Source organism: Mustela putorius, unplaced genomic scaffold (assembly GCF_011764305.1).
Source record: "Mustela putorius furo isolate JIRA1106 unplaced genomic scaffold, ASM1176430v1.1 tig00003870_pilon_pilon_pilon, whole genome shotgun sequence".
Taxonomy (NCBI): domain Eukaryota; kingdom Metazoa; phylum Chordata; class Mammalia; order Carnivora; family Mustelidae; genus Mustela; species Mustela putorius.
This window is the reverse complement of record NW_025422022.1, coordinates 5,523,898-5,548,242: the sequence shown is the minus strand read 5'-3', so window position 1 is coordinate 5,548,242 and position 24,345 is coordinate 5,523,898. Positions and strand designations below refer to the sequence as shown.

General features: G+C 38.9%; 1 protein-coding gene across 3 annotated transcripts in view; it reads left to right on the top strand.

Annotated features, from left to right (window-relative positions):
* Positions 1–24,345, top strand: part of EEF1E1 (eukaryotic translation elongation factor 1 epsilon 1) — a 32,946-nt gene that overhangs the window by 5,730 nt on the left and 2,871 nt on the right. Inside the window, exons 3-4 of one of the 3 annotated variants that reach the window (XM_004753685.3) lie at positions 5,671–5,766; positions 14,398–14,681. In XM_004753685.3, coding sequence (XP_004753742.1) covers positions 5,671–5,766; positions 14,398–14,538 — 237 coding nt within the window. In that variant the 3' untranslated portion in view covers positions 14,539–14,681. The other 2 variants (XM_013056819.2, XM_045066972.1) reach the window with 2 other exon arrangements.

The window sequence follows — 24,345 nt, the reverse complement described above, 5'->3', positions numbered from 1 at the left end:
GGATTCACTAGCCGAAGCCATTGGCCTTCTTGTTTCCTTCTACCTCAGGGTAATTTGTACCTGTTGTTACCTGTGCTGGAAACAGACTCTGCCTGCCCTCCCCCTTCAGATCTCAGCTCAGATGTTCCTTCCCCAGAAATGTTTTTGACCACCTCTCTCTAACATATGTGGGTCCTGGTTCTATATGCTTTTTCTTTCTAACACTCATCACAGTCAACCATTATTTGTATGATTCTTTTTTTTAATGTCTTAATACTTAGTTTCTCCACTCAGCAGTAAAGTACTTTCTCGAAGGCAAGAAGTAAATCAGAATCATTGGAGCTACTGAAAAAACCTGTTAGATTGATCTGGAAAAAAAAAAAAAAACAACACATTTTTTTCCTTCAGACTTACTGCTTTAAGATTTGTACTTTCTTTCCAAAGAAGCAAAATCAGAACAAAAGAATCTATTGATATAAGGTATAAGCTGAATATGGCTCCAGAGTCACCAGCAGTGAGAAACAATCTAAATGATATTTTTTTATTAATTATTTACATTAAAATAAAGCATATCAAAAGAAAATTTTTTTAATAGAAGCTTAGAATTTGAAGGAACCTTAGAGATATCCAGGTAACCACATATCACTGCAGGAATCCCTTCTGTTTTGTAATTTTGTTCCCATTATAATATAAACTGGTAATATAAGTTGTGAAAGAAGGTCTCATAGAACTGAAAGCTTTTCATTGATCGCTCTGGGGGAAATGGTTTAAGCTATATTTTTGAAAGATATCATCAAGAGAACTGATAAAAAATGAATTTCCAACCTTGTTCCTTTATAGGTCTATCCTGACCAACTATACGTGCTTAATTAATATCCATACTGATCCCTCCCACTGTCCTCTGCCATGCTCAGCAGCCTTTCCAGAGCAAAGCAAGCGTGTCTTCCCTTTAAGTGAATGTGGGATTTCAGGCAAATAAAATATAACTATCTCTTAAAATTTTCCAGAAACAAGGATAGTAATGAAGTACTTCATTCTGAAAGATGTGAACAGGATTTCTCCAAATTAGGTTTATAAGTTCAAAGTTGTATTCAGAGATTGGGTATTAAGAACATGGAAGTACTTCCACCAAAATGTTGTATCTGGGATATGTAAATATTATTTGAAATTTCAGTGAAGAGAATCTGACTAGAGATATTGCCACTTTTGAAGTGTGTAAGGAACAGGTTATTTGGTTGTCATCTTTGCTCTGCCAGTTTCCTTACTTGTACCTGTGCTGCTAGGCCTGTTGCAGTTCTAAAGGCAGTGGTACAGTGACCCAGTAGACACAGTCTTTGCCTCTACAGGGCTTAGACCAGTGGGGGAGACAAATGTATGTATAATGGACTGCAGTGTGATTTTTGGCCATATGAGCATAGATGAGAAAATGTTGTTTTCTGTTTTTCTTTTGCTTTTTGCTGTTTTTATCTTAAAGGCAGTATATACTTGTTAATAGAAATTTTTTTAAATATAAGGAAAAAAACTCTCAAGCATTAGTAGTCCCACCAAGAGAGAAGTGCTAATAACACTTAAACTTGGTCGTCAGATATTTATTGAAATCCCTTCATGTTCTTTCCATGCTTTTCTTTTCCATATAGATATGTGTGTGTGTGTTTTAAAAGTGAGCCGCTATTGGCTGCTGTAACTTGCATTTTTTTTGTTCACTGACAGTTGCGAACGTCATTTCATGTCCGCAAAATATTCATTGATGCTGTCTTTTTGATAACCTGTTTGTATTGCCTCATGTAGGTATACCAGGATTTAAATAATTTTTAAAAATTTCCTTGTATGCATTCTTTGCCCATTTTTAATATCACGCTATTTATCTTTGTATTACTTAGTTTCTTACTCTCTAAAGTTCCATTTCAGGCTAAAACCGCTATTCTAAGTTTTAAAATGGCTCATAATTAAGGTAATATATAATTTCAAAATGACAGGCATTACAAAACACTAACAGTTTTTGCATCTAGATGGGGAATATATATATAGCTATTTATTACTTGCTTTTTCAATGTTATTAATAAGTTTAATACTAATTAGGAAACAAAACCTCAGGTAGAATGCTGTAGGGGCAAATGTTTGTTAAACTTTGGTAGTGGCATGTGAAAGATTTGTTTAAAACAAATGAATATTGAATGTTCTGTGAATATTCTGAATATATGAAATTCTGTGATATGGCAGAGAAGATTTGAATTATATCACTAATCAGAAAAATTTTAATTTTATTTAATTTTATTTATTTATTTTTTCTTAAAGATTTTATTTGACAGAGAGAGGTCACAAGTAGGCAGAGAGGCAGGCAGAGAGAGGAAGGGAAGCAGGCTTCCAGCTGAGCAGAGAGCCTGATGCAGGGCTCGATCCCAGAGTCCTGGGATCATGACCTGAGCTGAGGGCAGAGGCTTAGCCCACTGAGCCACCCAGGTTCCCCAGGAAAATTTTAATTTTAAAGACATTTTAAAGACGACAACCTTGAGAGTCTCTATAACAAAAACTTACGCATGGATTTTGTTTTAAGAAAATATGCACTGTACAGAGCAGTGTTCAGTTACTAGTTTAGACGTTTTTTAAAAATGCTTCTTAAAATTAAATTGAAGATATGTTTATTTTATTCTTAACTTTATCCAGGTTGTTTCATTTGAAAACACTTGGAGAGAAATCATCTCCATTCACAGATCACTCTAGAATTTAAGTGGTAGCTCCTTATATGCCAGTCTATTTCACCCTCCGTACCCAAATTTTATTTTGATTTTTCTGCATTTGTCTATTTTTATCCAATTCCTTTATGCCCTCATCTGTACCAACCCTAGCAACTCCATGTTTATATAGCGTTTTGAAAATTACTGTCTTTAGATGAAGACATGGGCATACTCAAAGAGATTAAATTCAATTCAGCAAATACATGGAACTACCATGTGCCAGGTATTTGGGATGTGATTTGAGAAAACAAAATGTTCTCTACAGTTTAAGGCGTTTTTCTGGAATAAATGCTATTGACCACGGAGCAGTGTTCTGTAACTAGTCCTTAGAGGAGGAGCCTGTGAGAAGACCTGATAATAAACCATGTAACTGATTTATAAACCTTTGTCTAAAGGTTATAGGAATCTTTTGTTTCATTTGATTTGAATGCAACTTAATCAATGCATCCTGAATTCCTGTGCTGTTAAATTATTTGTTAATTTTGAGAGGAACCCAAAGTATTCATGTGATTTTTTTTTTTTTAATCTACATTTTTTATTTTCTCTGGGAGGTAATTGATTAATTCATGTTATTCTGTCAGACTTTACTTCTGATTTGGATTAGGATTTCTTAAGCTTTTTATTTCATTTTTTAACATGTACTTTAATTCTTTTTTTTCTTCAAAACTGTTTATTCACCATTGAGGGAGCTCAGTGCTTAGAGGTATTTTGTTGTTGTTGTTGTTGTTAAAGATTTTAAATGAATTCTTTTGTGTATATAACTTAACATTGCCTTTTGGTGATTGTGGTCTGGAGAACAAATGGCAAAGGACTTTCTGTAGGTTTAAGTGGTGTTTAAAACTGGAGTCTTTTGAGGTGCCTGGCTGGCTCAGTGGGTTAAGCCTCTACCTTTGGCTCAGGTCATGATCTCAGGATCCTGTGATCAAGCCCCATATTCAGGCTCTCTGCTCAGCGGGGAGGATGCTTCCCTCTGCCCCCCTGCCTGCCTCTCTGCTGACTTGTGATCTCTGTCTCTCTGTCAAATAAATAAATAAAATCTCTAAAAACCAAAAACACCTGGAATCATTTAGGGTAGCTCAGTTGGTTAAGTGTCAGACTCTTGGTTTGGCAGGTCATGATCTCACATGTTGTGAGATGGAGCCCTGCATGGGGCTGCACAATCTGCATGGCATCTGCTGGAAAATTCCCTCCCCCTGCCCCTCCCCCACACCCATGCCTGCATTCTTTCTCGCTCTCTCAAATAAATTAATAAATATTTTTTAAAAAAACTGTGGAGTCTTACAGGTATTGGAAAAACTAGATCTCCAGTTATAAAACAATGAAGTTGAAGTTGGAATGTTACCTTACATGATATATAGAAATTAACTCAAAATGGATTGAAGTCCTGAATGTAAAATGTAACACTATAAAACTCTTAGAAGAAAACTTAGGGAAAAAAAAATCATGTTATTTGATTTGGCAGTGATGTCTTGGATATGACACCTAAAGCATAGGCAACTAAAGTAAAAATGGATAAATTGGACTACATCAAAATTTTAAACATCTCTGCATCACTGGACATAATCAACAGGGTGAAAAGTCAGCCCATGGAATGGGAGAAAATATTTGCAAATCATGTGACTGGTGAAGAATTAATATCTAAAATATATAAAAAACTCCTATGGCCAAGCAACAAAAAAACAAAGAACCTAGTTAAAAATGTAAAATGGTGCAGTTGCTATGAAAAACAATATGCTGATTCCTCGAAAGATCAAAGAAGAATTAGTGTGTGTGTGTGTGTATGTGTGTGTAATAATATTACTTACGGATATATACCCAAAATAATTCAACGTGGGCTTTAAAGAGATGTATGTACACCCACATCCATAGCAATGTTATTGATGATAGCCTAGAAGGGCCCATTGGCAGATGACTAGATAAACAAAATGTGGTATATATATAAACAATGAAATTCTATTTAGCCCCAAAAGGGAAGAAAATTTTAACTCAGGTTAACAACATGACTGAACCTTGATGGTGTTATGCTAAGTATAAGCTAGTCACAGAAAGACAAATGCCCTATGGTTCCGTTTACCTGCGGCATCTGAAGTTGCCAATTCATAGAAACGGAAAGAGTGGTAGTGGGTCTGGGGTGAGGGGGGAAATGGGGAGTTGTTTAATAGAATAGAGTTTTAGTTTTGCAAGGTGAAAAAATTCTGAAGACTGGTTATACAACAGTGTGAAGACCCCTGATATTGTACTGAATTATACACTTAAAAGTGGCTAAGATGGAAACATGATTGTATTACAATTAAAAATTTTTTAATATACATATGTAAAAATACAGCAAACCAATAAATTATAATCCTCTTAAGAGAAATTGTTGAAGAGCTTTTATGTTTTAATGGAAAAAGTAAATGTAACAACATAATTTACAAAATTATTTCTGCCCCCCCCCCAAAATTGGTATCTTTGAAATGCTCATAGATGGCATTTTGAATAGTATTTCTTAATGTTTTCTTATTTCTTTAAAATAAAATTAGACTAATAACATTTACCCTATTTTTAAAAATGAGGTGACTGGTATATGATCCATTCCTTTGAATGAATCTGAATCTATTAATGTCGGATTAAATTTATCAAATTAAAAATGAGTGTTTTGTTTTCTCATAGTCTTCTAAATGTTTGAAGTCCAGTGATATGGTAGTTAACTTTATAATTACTGTCTTCTTTTTTTTTTGGAAGATTTTATTTATTTGATAGAGCGTATACACATGTGCATGAGTAGGGGGAGGGACAGAGGAAGAAGGAGAATCTCAGACTCCGTGCTGAGTGTGGAGCCTGTTGTGGGGCTCAGTCTCACAGCCCTGAGATCATGACTTGAGCTGAAATCAAGAGTTGGATGCTTACCTGGCTGAGCCACCCAATTATTACTTATTTTTCAATTAAAATTTTGTTTCTTATTTGTTTCTTTTAGGATCTTAATTCATATCTTGAAGATAAAGTCTACCTTACAGGATATAACTTTACCTTAGCAGATATCCTGTTGTACTATGGACTTCATCGCTTTATAGTGAGTATTGTTAGCTTTTTTTCTCTGTAATGTTCAGAATGCTTTTTATTTGTCTTAAATCAAATTTGCATTTTCACCTTCTCAAATAAAAATGAATTATTTTTATACAAGGTATGTTATGCCATATTCCTTCTACAGTTCCATCAAATACAGTAGCTTCCTGTTCTTTAAAGTGTTTACTTCCTATCGTTGTTTCCACTCTTGTTCACACCTACTTTTCTTGCCACCCTTTGAGTCTGACCATCATCATCGCCTGGCCCCCATCATCACCATCCCACTCTCCTTCTAACATCTTAATTGCAGTGCCCCATATTCTGTGTAACCTCTAATCCTTAGTTCTTAATCGCTTATGCACTAACCCCATCATTATCTGAGGCAATTGGATTCCTTTGCATTTTCCAGACCCATATACTTTTTCCCCATCCAACTTAGATCCCCTTTTATGTAACTTCTGTAAGTATCTGCAGCTTCTTTGCTCCATGGTGCATTCACCACCCTATGCCTGTAAGTCCCCACCTCTTGTTCAGTTCTAATAAGTGCCTTCAGTCCCATGGCTAGGCTGAGCTCTGTTAGAGTCATCCCAAAGTAGAGATTGGTACCGCTATACATTTATACTATCCAGTTTCCGCCAGGCTCTCCTATAAATCAGCTCTTTCGTTGCTCCCGGGCGTATTCCCAGACCTTTAGTACTTTCCTTAACCCCATCCTTTCACTCCCCCTTTATCTTCAGTCATTATCCCAGAGCCGGCCTCCCTCTTCCACCTAGAAACTGGAGACTGTTGATGCGAATGCCTACATCCAGCCCACTGCGGGCTCGTCCTCTTCTGCCTTGTCCCCTTTCACTGCCCTCTTACTGGACTCACCCTCCTGCCCCGTTTCTGGATCTTGTCCCAAATTTTATATCCTTTCTTTCCCGTATGTGCAATTTTCCCCCTTATCTGGTCAGTCTCTTTATTGTTTTAGTTTATTTACATCTTTGAGAGTGAAGTGCGAGTGAGGGAAGGGCAGAGGCAGAGGGAGAGAGAGATCCTCAGGCAGACTCCCCACTGAATGTAGAGCCCAACTTGGGGCTTGATCCCAGGACACTGAGGTCAAGACCTGAGGTGAAATCAGGAGTCAGACGCCCAACCAATCAAGCCACCCAGATGCCCCCAGTCAGTTTTTTTAAATTGTATCCCATCTTAAATTTATTTACAAACATTATATGGCACTCCCTATGTTCTCCATGCTTTATAAATGTTAACCCATTTAATCCTTACAGCAGCCCCACAAGGTAGGTGCTATTATTATCATCCCCATTTTACAAATGATGTGAGGGAGGCACGGAGAGGTCAGATATCTTCTGTGAGATCACCCAGTTAGTGGCACAGCCTGGTCTGGAAACCAGGCAGTTTGACTCCAGAGTTTGTGCTTCCTTAAGTCTGTCCGCACCTAAACATCTTCCCAACACCCAGCTTCTCCTCGTGGGAAAAAAATAACCCGTACATTTTTCTGTATTCCGCACCTCATGCATCTAATTAATCAGATTCTTTTATTTCCGCCTCCTGGATGCCTCTCTCTTTTCTTCCTGTGATCCTGGGTGACATTGCCCTAGTTCCAGAATTCATTATCTTCTGTCAGAGCTATTGAAATGGCCTCCTGCCACCATTTTCATCCCACAGTCCATCTGCATTGCCACTGGACTGATTTTTCTCACAATTGTGTCTTTCTCAAAAGACTTAAGTAGCTCCTCACTGCCTGGGATGAGTTGACCCTGCCTCCCCGCCAGCCTCATTGCCCTTGTTCTGCCCACACACCCCTCTCTCGGCCGTAACATACTCCCTGGTCTCTCACCTGTGCTCCCTCTCCTCAGGGTCCTCGCGCTGCTTTTCTCTTTGGCTCCCAAATTCGTGCACATTTCAGCAGGTGTCACGCAGCTGCAGCACTGACTTCTGGCGAAGCTCTCTCGGGCTCCTGAAGCATACTGAAGTGCCCTAACCTCTTTCTCTCTCTGTGCCTCACAGACTCCCTCAGCTCTGGTTTGTTTCAGTTTCTGCTGTCATTCTTGGAAAATGTCTGTCTCTTAAATCGTAAACTGCTTGAGCCACACTCCACAGCACCTCATATCTGTAACGCTACCGTCTGACAGAATTCCTCCCGCATGCATAGCGTCTGCACTCTTCTCCGTAAACTGAATAACATAACGCATTCCTCTAGATCTTTCAGTTTACCTCATAACTCGAAAAGAGATGGGGCTAGTAATATATCCTTCTGTGATAGAGAAGGAAACTCGGGCTCGGAACATCAAGTGCCTTGTGCGAAGACACAGCCTGGGTTTTGGAGGAGCCAAAACGAGCTTCATCTGCTGCTGTTGTCACAGTGTCCGGGGATGCCCGTCAGACACCATCAAATACCATAATGTATGATAATATTTCCTCATCCCCCCTCAAGCTCTAATTCCTCAGTGGATTTACTCAACTTACTAAACATCGTTTCTCTAAAATCCCTAAATGATCGTGCTCAGTTCTTAAATGATCGTGCTCAGTTCTATAACATTTTCTCAGTAACCACCTAATAGGATCTTTCACTCCCTGCTAGTCTCTATTATTACAACTATATTTACTGAGTTCATTATATGTGTCCATAATACTGTTCTTGACAGACATAAATACAAAACCCTATTTTTAAGCAACTGTTGATCTCTTCACAGAGGTAAGACTGTTTCACATGAAAAGAGCTGAATAAAGCAAAGTGCTAATTTCTGGTCAGAATATTATGGAAAACTTAAAGAGGCAAATAGAATAAAGTAAAATGGAGAATCATGAAATTGTCAGAAAAATATCTGCAGGATTTGGATGCCTTTGGCTATTTAAGGGAATTTGTGTTGTTTTAGAAGGCTTATGATAAGTTTGAATATAAATCTTGCCTATAAGTAGAATGACCATCTGATTTCTCAAAACAGTAGTTTTGACAGTGAAAGGAGAGTTACTAATAATTATTGGTACAACCGGAAAAAAGTAGAACAAATGTTCCTTGTACTTCAAAGAGATAAGACTCTATTTTAAGCAAAATAAGGGGACCTAGGAGGATCATGTCTTATTTCTCTTTGTATCCCTTCCAGCTCTGCGCACAATGCGTCTCACAACTAGATGCTTATTGAGATCAGCAATACTCAGCAGTCTCTTCCTCTTTGTACTTCCTGTTTTGGGTTGTATATCTTTATAGTGCAGTCTTTAGTTTATGCTTCAGTATGATTAACTCTAAAACCTTATTCGAATGTGAAGACGGTTTAAGTAGAGCTGAAGTAAATTTGATCACAGCAGCCTTCTCTTATTTTCTAGATTCGAAATATTTTATTAACTTTTAATGTAGAATGGTGACGTGGCACCGTTTACATCATTTCAAAATACAAAAGCCTCTAGCTAAAGAGAATTTGCTGTTATGGTATCTACCTATCTTTATCCCGGCGGCAAATCTACGGTCTTTTAACTAGGAGGTATCCATTGCTTGACTTGAGGGCAAGCCCACTGTTAAGACCATGGCTACTTTCTAGAGGAGCAAAAGAACAACTTCTATCTAACAACAGCACCCTTGTAGGCATTTTTAAAACATTTAAACATGGCACTGCTTAATTTTAAAAGCTTAATATTAGGAGAAATGTCATCTCTAATCCGTTGTGTGATGCTGTCAGCAGGCTAGTGAAGGCCCGGCTTCTTGTAGCATAGAGCTCTTGTTAAGGACAGCATTTCTCCCATGTAATAAAGTGTAACTCTTGCAAACCAAGTGTGTATTTACGCTTTTCTCTGTTCTGGCTTATGCAGGTCATGCAGTAGGGAAAGGAAATATTCAGGAGGAGGGAGCTTTCTGGAACTTCTTGGCCAGCAGTATGAACAAGGTCATAATTCTATAAAGCAAAATAGTAATAGCACAGGCTACAGATTTATTTAATTAGAAGTTCAGGTACCCTGGAGAGCATTTGATTTTCAAGCAGGTTAGAAGTGTTTTTTTCCATGCAGCATGTTAAAACTCGGGTTACATTAACAATATTTAATGATAATGTGCCCAGTTATGTTTCCTGTTTTGGGATGTATATCCCCTTTATATGTAGTGACTAGGATATTGTGAAGGGTATTCCGCTTTTCTTTTTCAAAATAACAGTGAATAGAGTGGTATGTAAACCATTCAGCTCACCGTCCCTGTGCATTCATGAAATGAGTCCATAACCAAAACATCTCTCTCAGCCTGGTCTGTGTGCAGGTAAAGTACAGCTGAGAAATAAACACCTTCTCAAGGAACTCCTCACAGACTCAAAGCTCTGCTGTGATAGACTTGCACAGTGGTGTTAAATGACATCCCTCTAGACTTAGGTGTAAATATATCCAGATGAGAAAAAGGTGATTGTTCAGTATTAAGTTCAGGCAGAGTCATGTGTAGCTCAGGTTGGCTACCTGTTCACATTCACGAGACAGTTTCTTGTATTTTGTTTGCTTTGGCAGCATATTTATTTTTGCCCTCATGCATTCCTTCATTTATTTGTTCCCATTATTAAATACTTAATGTGTAATCAGCACAGTGTACAAAACAGCAGTCAGGGAACCTTCAAGTCATCAGATAATCCCACAGTATTTTGTTTCATTGTGAGCCCAATTTTAGTTGTGGCTAAGTTACTCTAATTATAAGATCTGGTCTCTCTTAATTCCCTTTGAGGAATATTACGTTGTTCTTCCTTTGTGAAACTGCCAGTTAGCGTGGCTGTTTATTATCCTACCAGTGACTCATTGCTTTCTTAAAGTGATTTCACTCATAGATAGCCGTCCCTGTGAACAGACTGTTACTCAAGATTATTGAAATCCTTTGTAGCGTTATGTGCTGCTTGACTATGAGATTGTTATCAACGAAAATACATTTGTTTTGAAGTTAGGAACACCAGTGGAGGTACGTTGTTCTTTTAGAAAGAAAGGAAAAGTACAAGAAACAGCTGCAGTGCAGGCCAGGAGCACCAACTATAAAGAATGTCCTGAAGATAGCAAACCGGCCTCTTGCCCCGATCTGGAATGGGTCACTTAACATGGTGCTCACATGTCTCCGTGGGAAATTGGTGACTAAGAATATCATCTCTTTGGCTTTGAAGGTTCAGACTAGATATAGGGAGACAATATAAGTAAAAAGGGATGATTAGGTAGAAGGAGCCAAGCATCATCGCTATAGACACACTGGCATGGGGGCCAGTAAGAAACAGGAAGTGGTGACTGAAAAGTCACATTGTGTTTCCTGCTGTAAGAAAGGAAAAGAAACTAGCCAACTAGAGAGAGATGCTGGAAGACCAGTGTTGTACGTGAGAGGGCCCAGGGGGGGATTCCATCTAAAAAGTTCTAAAAAATTGTAAGGTTTTTCTTTGCAGGGGAGGGATCTGTTTTGTGTTTGTTTACAGTAAATTCAGAAATAAAATGTCTACCAGAAATGTGGCAGAGATAACAAATTGAGATCAGTTAGAAGCTTCCCAGATTCATGGGACAGGCTCCAGAGTTTAAACTAAGAAGAGGGTAAGTGGTAACCTGAACCTTTTGGGAAAGTTCTTGTGTATTTTTGGCTAACTTTTCTGAGGGAAAATGAACAGATTTACATTCTCTGAAGTAGATCATCTAGTTAAAAATTATTGGAATAAATTGGAAATGTTAGCAGAAGCTTTAGAACCTCTTGGAATAAAACTTACTTTGTACCGTGGCTCCTGGGTGGCTCAGTCAGTTAAGAGTCCAACTCTTGCTTTCAGCTCAGGCCATGATCTGAAGGGATCATGAAGGGATTGTGGAAGGGCGCTCTGCATTTGACTCCATGCTCAGTGGGGAGCCTGCTGGAGAGTCTCTTCCTCTCCCCCCACTCACTTGCTCTCTCTCTCTAAAATAAAAAAACTCAACATTTATTTTGTACCCCCCAAAACCAAAAAGTGACAAGTTCTTTTGTGCCATGAGTCTACTCGTAATTCTTACACTAGAGACTTAGTGTGAAATTTTTAAGTTGGAGAATATTGATTTTGTTGTGTATAGTATCTTGTTTTCGCGAAAGAGGTTTGCTGAAGTTGATTTCAAATATATGTATGTACATATGTGTGTATGTTTGAATGAAGAAAACTCTCCCCCCGTTTCCTGTTAGATTTGTCACTGTGTTTACTAGTGGTTGAGATTTTTTAAAAATCCTGTGTCTTTTGAAGTCAGTGATGAGGTTCTCATATGGGAAAGATTTTGGAAAAAGAATGAAGTGTCAGCTCTTTTACAAAAGGTGTTTTACCTTTCGAAATATAAACTGATAATTAGTTTATTCTGTAGTGGTTGCTTATTTGCCTCCTGTGTACAGACCAGGAATAAGATAATTCTTAGGAGTAAGATAAATCTTAGGAGTAAGATAATTCTTAGGGATAAGATAATTCTTCATATATGAAGCAATGAATTCTCTTTTAATAAAAAGTATGTTTTATATTAAGAAAAGACATTCTTGGCCAGTTTTTTTGAGTAATGTGTTAATTTTGTACCTCCAGGCCATAGATGAACTATATTATAGGCGAAACAGTTATAGTAACATATTTCTGATAACTAGATGTAACCGTATACCGCCTTAAACAAGATGAGTATATTTTTATAATTTGTTTAGCAGCTTATAAGTAAGGACCTACATCTGAAACTTAACTTTTTTTTATGTAGCAAAAGCAGGAGACTCACTACTAATAATTTAGGTAAACTGAGCCAACAGAGTTGGACATCAGAGGCCACCAAAGACAATGTTCAGATAGCAGATATTGATACAATAATATCCTCATATCTAAGGTAAAAAGGAAAGCAGGATGATTTGTATCAATTTTCTTTTTAAATTGCCTCATAGTAAATACGGAATGGGAGTATGAGTTCAAGTAAACATTTATTGAGAGAATACTGTGTGTCTGCTTTTAATTTTATTAATACTGTTTTGTATTCTGCAATACACTTTGCCTACTAGAGTGATTTGCCCTTCAATATTGTTGACTCAGTAACATAGCAGAGTATTTGCCTATAGACATGAATATATGCTAAATTCTGAACAGCCACAAGACATCTGTCTCACTAGGCGTACCTTCCAACAAGCAGCCTGCTAACTCCTGTTTGAACCACAGGAGGGTTTTTTTTTGTTTTTTTTTTTTCTCTTGTGTGAATATGCCAGTCTGTTTTACAGACACTTGTAATAGTAGTTGAGTAAATGTTAATTTAACAACATGAAAAGGAGCCAGCTGCCCTATTCTTAAACATGGGTTATAGCTGTAGTTACTGCCATATTGGCTCTCTCTTTATCTGACAACTCTATGATTCCAGTCCAAGATTTGTCTCAGAGAAAAGTTTCAGAGTCACCTACTCTGGAATTGGAGCCCAGTGAAATGACCGGCACCAACTGTTCTTTTTTTCATCTTTCTCTAACCAAATCTCTGGGCATTCTTGTAGCTTGACAGGAAATTGTGTGACCTACGACATTCACTGGAGATAGAGTTCAGTTTTGTAGCAGACCAAATTGAGAAGGTCTGTTGTTCATCTGAGGCATATGCCACTGGAAATAGCCCTTCCTTCTTGTGTTTGGCAATAATCACTTGAAATTAAGTGGGTCATTGTCTTCTTGAGTACAGTTTTTCCCCTGAGTTTAATAGAAAGGAAGTGTATATTTTTTTCAAGTTTACATGGTATTCCCTTGTTAAGCATGTTAAATCCTAATAAAACTTCCTTTTGGATTTGCTAAAAAATATTGTAGAAAGAACCAATGTCTTAGCCTTTTGAAAGCTATTGTCTTTTCTCCATCTTCCTTTCCGAAAAGTAAAAAACAAAACTCATTCTGTTAGTTTGATGATCAGAGCCAGCGTCCCCAACAAGAAAATATGGAGTCAGAACAGCTAAGATAAAACAGCACTAACATCCTATTTTGCAGCTTAGACAGGATCATACCAACATTCTGCTTTGCAGCCTTTGCAGAAATGACTTCTGCAAAACGTTCTAAAATAAGACAGTTAATCACAGAAGTATTTGTCAATATCACAGGCAAGAGGTAGTTAAGACCTAGGCCCCCAGATGTCAGCAAAAAAAAAAAGACCATCAGCACATGGACATTAACCTAATAGACATATGTACTTGACCAAAGCCCTGATTGGCACGACTCAACACACCCTGATTGCTTAAGAAAGTTCTGCAAAAGAGTTCATAAAACCCCCTAAACTTAGAAACTCTGAGGGCAGCTCACTCAGGCCCCCCTCCCTCTCCAGGAACTTCATACTCTTCCTCAATATTTGCTTTGCTGTCCACCAGTCTTCATCTGGACCTCTTCATTCTTCGAAGCCACGCAGCCTTGGGCACGGAGGGAACCCAAGTTCTCTAACACTTGGACCTCCAGATGCTGGGTTAATGTAATTCTTGGCGTTGGTTGAAAATTTGACATTTCCTTAAAAGGCATGCCCAGTGTTGAACTGAACGTAAAAGCACCAAACAATGACCCTTCTAAGTGGCTGAAACTCTTACTCCTTTCTAAATATATTGGCTTTTGAGAACTGGAGTTTTTCTCCCTGAGTTTTCTATCTTCTACGCAAATGATTTTGAAAATTGTTCTTATGCAATGTCTGTGTTGTGTGTGTTTTTAATCTCTGTTTAGGTTGACCTGACAGTTCAAGAAAAGGAGAAATATCTTAATGTGTCTCGCTGGTTTTGTCACATTCAGCATTATCCAGGGATCAGGCAGCATCTGTCCATTGTTGTCTTCATCAAGAACAGACTATATACCAATGCCCACTAGAAGCTGTCCATGACACACAGAAGCGTGATCACAAATATTTTAAATGGAAAGTGTATCATTCTGGACCAGAGAAATAACGTAAATGGATACGCAGTGATTCTTTATTTGCTGAAGTTGGAATAAACTTACCTCTGAATGTTTTATTTGTTTTTTAGTTGAAATTTTGCAGCTTTTATGTAAAAATTCAACTGTCAAAACTTGAGTTGAGATCAAGTTATAAATTAACCTTTTTTTTAATAGATGAAACTTATTTTAGTAAAACGTGCAAATCAGTGGCTTTTCTCTTAAGGGAAAAAATAGTCCTTTCAAGTGGCTGACAAACTTGGCTATTTATCAGCCTCCCTCTCGTATTTTACAATTCATTTTCCCCTTATGGATATTTACAGTAATTTGTGTAATAAGAACTGTAATAAATTGTGCCAAGGACACAGAAAGGGAAAACAGATGGATTCGTTTTCAAATATTTATGTGAGCCAGTAAATGTGGTTGAAAAAATCTTCTTTGTTTCTTTCTTTCTTTCCTGTAGTCAGTATTCATTGAGGTGAAACTAACTACTGAAGTGCCCTGGAGGGAGCTGGAGTAAGACTCGTTCAGTGGAGTTAATGGTTCTTTTGTAGTTGTTGGGCTCAGTGGAATATGCAGGGAATAAAAACAGGAGGGGAAATTACTGCTTTCTAACATCAGACTTGACAACGGTCTAGATTTTTCTAAACTAAAAGCCAACTCAAAGCTGCTGCTGAAGCACTGTAAAAAACGATGACGTGTTATTAACAAATCTATACATTTTAACACTTGCTGGCTGATTAAGTAATCAGATATTGAAAGCTAAATATTGGATGTTTCCAAATAATAAGGAAAATAAAGCCTTTGAGCGGCCCCTGGGTGGCTCAGTCAGTTAAGCATCTGCTTTTGGCTCAGGTCATGATCCCTGCATCCTGGGCTGGAGCCCCACTTCAGGCTCCCTGCTCCGCAGAGTCCTTTTCTCCCTCTCCCTCCACCCTTCATCCCAGTTCATGCTCTTTCGGTATTCTCTCACTCTCTCTGCTACTTGCACACAGTCTCTCTCAAATAAATAAAATCTTCTTAAAAAATAGAGCCTTTAGCGCTTTACTGTTTCATACTATTTTGGTGCTGATGCTGAATCTGAGTAGTATACAATTCAAAGGTCAAGTGAAAACAGATTTGGGAAATAGACAGCTTTGTGGTTGAGTTCTGCTTTTATCACTTACTAGCTATATGACCTTGAGCAAATCAGTTAGCCATATTTCGTTAATCTATAAAAATAAAGCTAACTCTAAGTTACGAGGATTAAATGAGGTAATACATCAGAAAAAGCCTAACAAAGCCCACGTCTATCAGTACAGTTTCCTAAGACCGCCCCCCATTTTTGTCCTTCATGTTACTAAGTCAGATTTAAGAGGCCAACTGTGAGTGATTCTTCTGTAATAGATGGGACAGTTTTTATCAGATTAGATCTCACATTTCATTGCCCTTGGGAGCATTTTTAATTTTATAATACAGCCTTTAAATTAGAAATGGTAAACTTTTATTTGCACACCGAGACTTGGGGAGTCTAGTCTTGGAAGCTAGTATGTATGCCATAGAGGCAGACCCAGTCTCTGACTTTTCATGCAAACCACTGCCTCAGCAGGGTCTGCTACAAGCATTCCATGTCATGTTTCACTGCTGCAAATTCCTCCTCTCTCTAACACTTCTCTCTCTGCCCCCAGGACTGCACGGTTGGGGTGGGGGAAGCAGGACAGGATAGACGAGAGATGAGCTACCCAGCTTTTCCTTTCCAGCCATTTCCTCCAGTCAGCTCTAAGGAAAGGATAAGATAAAACCTGTCTACCTCTGCCAAATGCGCTCTCTTCCCATGTCTATCTTGTGAGTATAGGTATCTTTCCATCTGCTAGTCAGTTCTTTATGCAAGGGCCCAGCAGTGCTTCCACAGATATTACCCACTGCTATTATATGGAAGGACTGCCTGTCCCTAACTTGTATTCTTAGAGGATGACAGTATGACAGAAATGTAAAGACTTGGCTCCCATAAGCAAAATTTAGATCATGTTCTCGGCACCTAAAACAGAAACAGTTCATTTCCTTGTAGAAGTGTTGCAGTGTATCTTGGGCCATTTCCGTCAGATACTTTTGTGCCAGAAATGCCCTTCCCTTCTCACTTGATATTCTTCACTATTCAACTATGTCATGGCCTCCTGAAAGTCAGGTCTATCATGACCAACCCATCTCCTACCCCTGATTCTGGCACTTGAGATCATTGTACTATTATAATTATTTATCTCTTCTAGGAGGCCGTTAATTCCTTGAGCGCAGAGACTCTTCCCTTATTATATTCGGCCCCCAAACAATGCCTGGCATGCCACAACAAACGCTCAGCATATGTTTGTTGAAGGACTGTAGTATTCTAAGTCCATTTTGCAGCGACCGAAGAAAGTACAAGGGTGAATTGCGATTAGTACAGCTGTAAGTGGCAGAAAAACCAAGTAACATTAAAGTGGTTTGTTTTTCTCTTATGTGAAAGAAGACAGTGCACAACTGGTATTAGGCATCCAGCACCCATCCTTCTGCTTCTCCGTACTGAACAAGTCGTTTCTTTTCTCAAGTTCAATTTAAAGTCCCAAGATGGCAACCAGGGCCCCAGACATTAGGTCTGTGATCAAAACCCAGAGAAGGAGAAAGAGAGGAAAGGCAAAATGACTTTCCCCAGCTGAGTCAACTGAAGGGCCTTTCCTGGAAGTCCTATTCAGTCAGCACCATCTGTTTATATCTCTGGCCATCCCAGCTGGGATGAAGGCCAGAAACACAGAAACAGTTCTTTGGCCCACACATTGTCATCCAGAATAAAATTAGTGCTCTGTCAATGATGAAGGAAAAATGGGATACTAGATAGGCATTCGAAATCTTTGTCACAAAAAGTAGTATTTAGATGGGAAAATACCTTCTGAATACCAAATAATCTGTAAAAGAATTTTTATTAGTAAACTGTTGACACTCCATGGATCATCAGTTTGCAAAGAATTAAAATAAATACTTTTCACTGGCCACAATTTCCATGATTCAGAAGCTATTTTAGAATTCTGCAGTACTCATGAATTATCAGGAAAATCTATTGTGCTTTTAATAACAATAATAGCTAACATTTATTGAGCATTTAGTATGTATCAGGTAGCATTCTAAGTACTGTGAGTAAATTCACTCCTTTAATTGTTACCCTTTTTTTGCAATTAATGAAACCGAGGCACAGATTGGTTAAGGAACTGGGCAGGATCACACAATCAGTATCAAGGAGCTGGGATTCAGACATGAGTTTGGCTCAGACTTAACCTGTAAACTACCCATGTGCCAGTAAGGTTCTCCTTAAATCATTTAGAGAAATTAGTTACCAACCTTAGGAGAAAAGCTGCCCTAAGCATTGGATAAAACAAATGAGTACATAACTTCAGGAATAAATGAGATACTTACACCCTCTGAATACACTAAATTAAGGAATGGAATCTTACATTAGCCTCGCTATGTATCAGGAGACCTTGAGGAAGTAAGTGCACATGAAATCCCTCTTACGAAATAGAGATAAAAATTTATGGTCTTACGATTTAATTTGCAATAAATTATATAAGTATAAAAATTACTTAGTATGATGCCTAGCACACAGAAAGTGATCAGAGAACTGCAATGGAAGATCGTAAAATTAAAACACACAATTCTATAAACTCAAATCCTTCAACATTCTTAAGTCCCCTTCTGCTGTCCCTGAGGCACCGTGAGCCCATCTGCGATACAACGGTTGAGCAGAGCATCTCGTGATCTTGGTTAAACATGAATTTGTCTTATGACTTACCAAATTAAAAATCTCTGGTCCTCACATCTTTCAAGCTGTTCAAAACAGGCAGCATTCTATTCATTGTTTTTTTGTTTTGTTTTGTTTTGTTTTATAAAAGAACGGTAAGATGACTCTAAAAGAAAGTGGGGCAATCTTTGTGCATTTGTGAATGCCCCTTTATAACCATTTTCTTTCTGATGCTCAGAAGTCTGCATCACTGATCATTCAATAATCCCTCAAATATTTATTTAGAACCTACTATGTGTCAGAAACTGTCCTGAGGATGACAATGACATTATAGCTCACATTTACAATCCATTGGTCTGTGACCAATTTCTGAACCGGCACATAAAGTTTGCGTGGGAGGCTGCTGCCACTCAGTGTTGCTTGAAAGTAAATAAAAGCAATCAGATACTATTTACTGAATGCCTACAATGTTGCAGGCTCTGTACAAGGCACTACACATTCAGGTTATCTCATGTTAATTGAGGAATTAGGTTGGGGGCATAGACAACCCACATGCGAACCAACACCTCAGTTAAACCATGGCTGAAGTGAATGGGAAGTGTACAGTTTCAGAGGCTGAGGACATAATCTGTCACCGTATTACACACCAGGGTTGATTTGACTGCCCTGAGCAGATACATGGCCCTGTCTCCTCATTCCACGTGCAACTTTCAAGAACAGGTAAAACATTTCAAATAGAGAGGGAAGGAACATTTTTCAGTCAAGAATCCAGGAATTTTTCATTCATTGCCATGAACACTGGCTTTTTTTTTTTTTTTAAAAGATTTTGTTTATTCATTTGACGGACAGAGATCACAAGTAGGCAGAGAGGGAGGTAGAGAGAGAGAGAAGCAGGCTCCCTGCTGAGTAGAGAGCCTGATGTGGGGCTCGATCCCAGAACCCTGAGATCATGACCTGAGCCGAAGGCAGAGGCTCAACCCACTGAGCCACCCAAGTGCCGCTGAACACTGGTTTTAAAACAGAAATAATAGGGCTGGAGGTAATATGAAAGGGTCATTTGCCTTTAGGCACAATTCTATCCAAAGCATCCAAGATGTCATGAAGTATTTTATGAAGTTGTGTGTAAATCTCAAGTAGCTGCTGTTGCAGTATGGTAGGAGAAGTAACATAGCTTCAGGGAGGACACAATCACCCATCTGTGACCTGGTTTTCTGGTCAAAACTCCACTCCCTCTCCATCCAGATTCGGCAATAAGATTATTGGACTGAGGTTTTTAACAGATACGTGGACATTCTCAACTTTAATCCCTGTTAAACATGGGTCCTTCATTGGCTCTGCCCAGTGAAATCTGAAGCCATAGTGAAGCACAGTGATCGGCACATAAGGTCTCCTGCGGGATGAAAGCGGGAAGGTAGGAGCAGAATGAATGGCAAGACCACCTACTGCCAGGGCAGCACAAGAGAGCCCTGCTAAAAGTCCTTCCAGAAAAGCCTCAGGATGTGTTGATAAAAATTTAAGCAGATCGATTGTTGGGAAAAAATAGGACTCTCTTATAATCAGGTACAGGTACATCACACTGAAAGATCAAATACGCAACTTGTTGACAAGGAGTCAAATTAGAATATTGTGAAGTATAGCTTTTTCATTTATGTATTTTTTTCATTTGACTTCATTCCTTTAAAAAAAAAAAAGTCAGACATTACATGAACTTTAATATTAATCCAGCTTTGGCAGAGATGTGTGGTTTAATGGATTAGAGCATTTAGCTTTTTACCCCAGAGAGCAATATTTCTTCTTTCTCTCCATAATTAGATAATCTGCTCCTACCCATTACCAGGGCACTAAATTTGAAATTCTCTGTACACCTGAACAGGCTGCTACATATCTGGCCATCTTAATTTTAGTCTTGATTTATTGAAGCTGAATTACATTCCTAACTTCCTGGAGCTCTGGGTGAATTTTATTGCAAAAGCAATGGGAAGAAAGTTGCCATCATATATCTCTCTTGCTGGGCAGAGCTTTTAGATACACAAGGGGCTCTATATCCCACTGCTCCATGTCTTGTATGCTGAATTTATAACACTTTGAAGCCCAGCTCTAGGGTTACATACAGGCATATCAGAGATGAGATGGGGAATTTGATTTTGCAATAATGATTACTTGTTGCTGGAGCCCACATTCCTGCAGGCTCTGCCTTTATTCCCAATACTGCTGGTGAATAAAACTAATTCCAACTGCTACCTAATCTAGCAAAACTCATCTTTCACTTATGAGAGAGGCCCAAAGAAGGTAGACAGGAAGTCAGGAGAATTTGAGATCTTGGCTATTTTTGCTATTATGTCTCAAGGATTTCTGCTTCCATTATCGTGATTCCTTTATATTTTAATCTTTTAAACTTTCATTTCTTTGTGGGGAGGATGAAAGCTTTGCATCTGTTCCAGCCTGGTGACTTAATGTGATGGCTCGTGCGTGCTGTCTCTTCCACTTCAAAGAGACTGGGCCCCTAGGGCTGGCCAATTGTATTATGGATCCTGCAGATTTGGCTTGCCGTTCCTGCTGAGTGTCATCTGTCCTAACAGTCTCACGGTGGATAATTTTTGTTCCCCCTAACATCATCTGCTTGAGAAATTTGTGCCTGGCAGGCCTGTCTGTCCAAGTTAAACTTGAAATACAGTAGCCACACAACTAATTTGACAAGGCATAGCTCTGAACAAGAAGGCCAGAGGCTTGCTTTGACCAAGACCACAAACTTCCAGCCATTGGATTACCAATTCCAAAGTTTCTTTGGTGCAGTCCATGAACCAGTCTGTTCATGGAATGTAGGCTATCCTTCCTCTACTGTCTCACAGACCCTGACCTTCTGCAGCACACACACACCCTTATCTTCAAATCACTTAGAGATTTTTAACCCTCTGGTTGGCCTCATCAGCTTCGTAGTTTCTGACTGCTTATAAAATTTAACTTGAGCCCTGTTCACTTGGATAAAAGAACTCTGGAGTTGACTATCTTTGTCAGAAGTTTGGGGAATGCATAACAGACATCACACTAAAGCAGGGGTTCGAACTTTAGCATGTGTGGTAGATCACCTAGCACTTCTCAAATCACATGTTGCTTGGCCCCAATCTGAGTTTGTATGATTCAAGAGGTCCAATGTGGTGACTGCTCCATGAGGACCATTGTACTACCCATGTCCCAAGCTGTGATGACAGTCCGTCATAGACTAGCTGTATCACTCAACAGCTGGTACTTTTGTCACATCTTCTGAAGGTGTGACCATTTGGGGGGGTTGGAGCTCTCTATGTTTTGACTAGTCAACCCCATCACAGGAGCACAGATGCTGTTCGTGGAGACTCTCCAGTTAGATGCCTCATGTTCTCTAAGTGGTGTACCTACAACAGAAGCATTTGTAGGGGCAACAAGCAGGATTGAGAACAGTACTGTCTAGTAGCTACCACCTGGAAGACTGCTGATCTCAAAGCACAGCATGCTACTTCTACCTAAGTCTCAAGTCTGGTGTGCCCGATGCATTCCCGCAATTTCTTGAGATTAATATGCAGTGATACTTACCATCTTACCCCAAAAAGACCCTCCAATTTTTTCCTCTCCTTTGCTTTCATTAGTTTCTTCCATTTTTAATTTTTTTCATCTGCTTCAAAAATAGGTGAAACAAAAGGGAATAAACAGTAATGTCAACAGAAAATGTGCTAGAGGAAATCTCAGGAAGCGGATATGATAAAAAGCAAAATAAATTTAGGAAGTCCCCTCCTTCAGTTATGTTTATCCTTGATGGGCTTATACCAAGGAATGAATTTCAGTTTTGTTCTCAGTATGTTTATAATTAAGTACTCATTTTATTTCTATTTTTTAATTTTCATAAGCTTCTATATGGATGTAGCAACTATTACCTTGAAGTCAGAACTTTACTTCTGTTAAATTGACATTACTTCCATGACTTAGATGTCTTAACTCTCAAAAAGCACAAGAACTAGAAAAATCCCTTACAATTCCATGGTTGAAAAGTGTCTGATATTGAGTCTCTAGAAAATGATTTTATATGATGTAATATGATGGTGAGAACAGCTATTCTTAAAAACACAGAAGTAGTTAGTGTATGATTCCATGAATGTAATATTTTTTGAAAAGACAGAATTTTAGAAATGGAGGACATATTATAGGGTTGGGATGGGGATAGAGAAGAAAATATGTATGATTACAAAAAGGCCCCATGGGGATCTTTATGGCTTTGAAACTGTTCAACATGTTTACTGAGATGATAGACAAACCTATACATGTGATAAAATTGCACAGAGCCAGGGGCATCAAGGCCATTGAGCATCTAACTCTTGGTTTCAGCTTAGGTCATGGTCTCAGGGTAGAGATTGAGTCCCACATGGGGCTCTGTGCTCAGCAGAGAGTCTGCTTGGAATTCTCTTGCTCTCCCTCTGCCCCCACAATCAATCAATCTTTAAAAAAATAGTATAGAGTCAAATACACACATGCACACACACACACACCATGAATACAAATAAAATGGGAAAGGTGGATAAGATTCCTGGATTGAATCAATGTCAGTATCCTGGTTGTGAGGTTACCATTTGCAAAATGTTACCCTTGGAGGCAAGCAAGGTGAGGTGTGTGAGGAATCTATTTTTTCTTGCAACCGTGTGATAATCTATCATTATTTCAAAGTTTCATTTAAGAATACAGAAAATCTCATCGACAGACAACAAGAGAGAACGCAAGACTTTTGGCAGGATGACATAGAGTCCAAGGACATGCTCTCAACAGCCCTCATCCTTGCTGAAGTGGACAGTGCAATGGGGCTATTCTCTGACTCCTTGCTATGGACCTAACCGTCCCAGAGAACAACATAACTCAGTGATGTGCAGAACAGATAAAACAGCTAGAACATGAATCTGCAGACTGTAAGCAACAGAATTGTAGAAGAGTAATCATATAGTGATAAATAGAATGGCTTCTCTCATCTCTCCTTCCCCATCTCCCTTCCCCACTCTCTCCTCACCCGCCATCTACACAAAAACACACGCACAGGGACCAAGACTGTTTCTGCCACATGAAAGTTGGGCAGTCATTTAACTTCTCTGTGCCTCAGCCTCCTCATCTGTAAGATGAGGATAATAATAATAATACCTACTTCAAAGGACTGACATGAGGGTTAAATGAATTAGTATGTATAGAGCTTTTACAACATTATCTGGCCTATCATGGGTGCCGTGTAGGTGTTTGTTCAATTGAAACCCAATTCTGACATTGATTACAGGAATTAGCTTAGACCCCACAGGGAATGGACACCATTTCCTATAAGACTGGCCTCCCTTTAGACACCAGGCACAAACTCCAGGTTCCCAAGCCACCCATGTTTCTGATCAGTGGTCTACAGATTTTGGAGGTTCCCACTCTACCCTCTTGGGTTCAGTAATTCATTAGAATGGTTCATAGAACTCTGGAAAGTACTGTACTTATGATTATAGTTTTATTCCAAGGGATACAAATCAGGACCAAATGAGTACATGCATGGGGTGAGATGTGAGAAGGTCCCAAACACAAAGTTTCTGTATCCTCAATATACCCCACCTTCTAGATACATCAGAGGGAGATTATCAAACTCACTGGAGCTTCTGTGTCCAGGAGTTGTTTTCGGGGGTTTCATTACTTATGCGTGGATACTTGAATTATTGACCGTGTAATTGAACTTGGTCCCCAGTCCCCCTCCACTCCCCAGAGGTCAGACTGTTACTATATGGCTCAAAGCCCCAACCCTCCAATCACCCATTGGTCTTCAAGCATGGCCAACACCCATCCCCAAGCCATCTAAGGGCCCTCGAGAGAGACCTGGTTAGCATAAACTCAGACCACCATGAATAACAAAGACACTGCTGTCACTTGAGATATTCCAAAGATTTAGAGGTTATCTCCAAGCAACCAGGAACAAAGATCGGCCCAAGTCTTTATCATACAACATAATAAACCTTACTGAA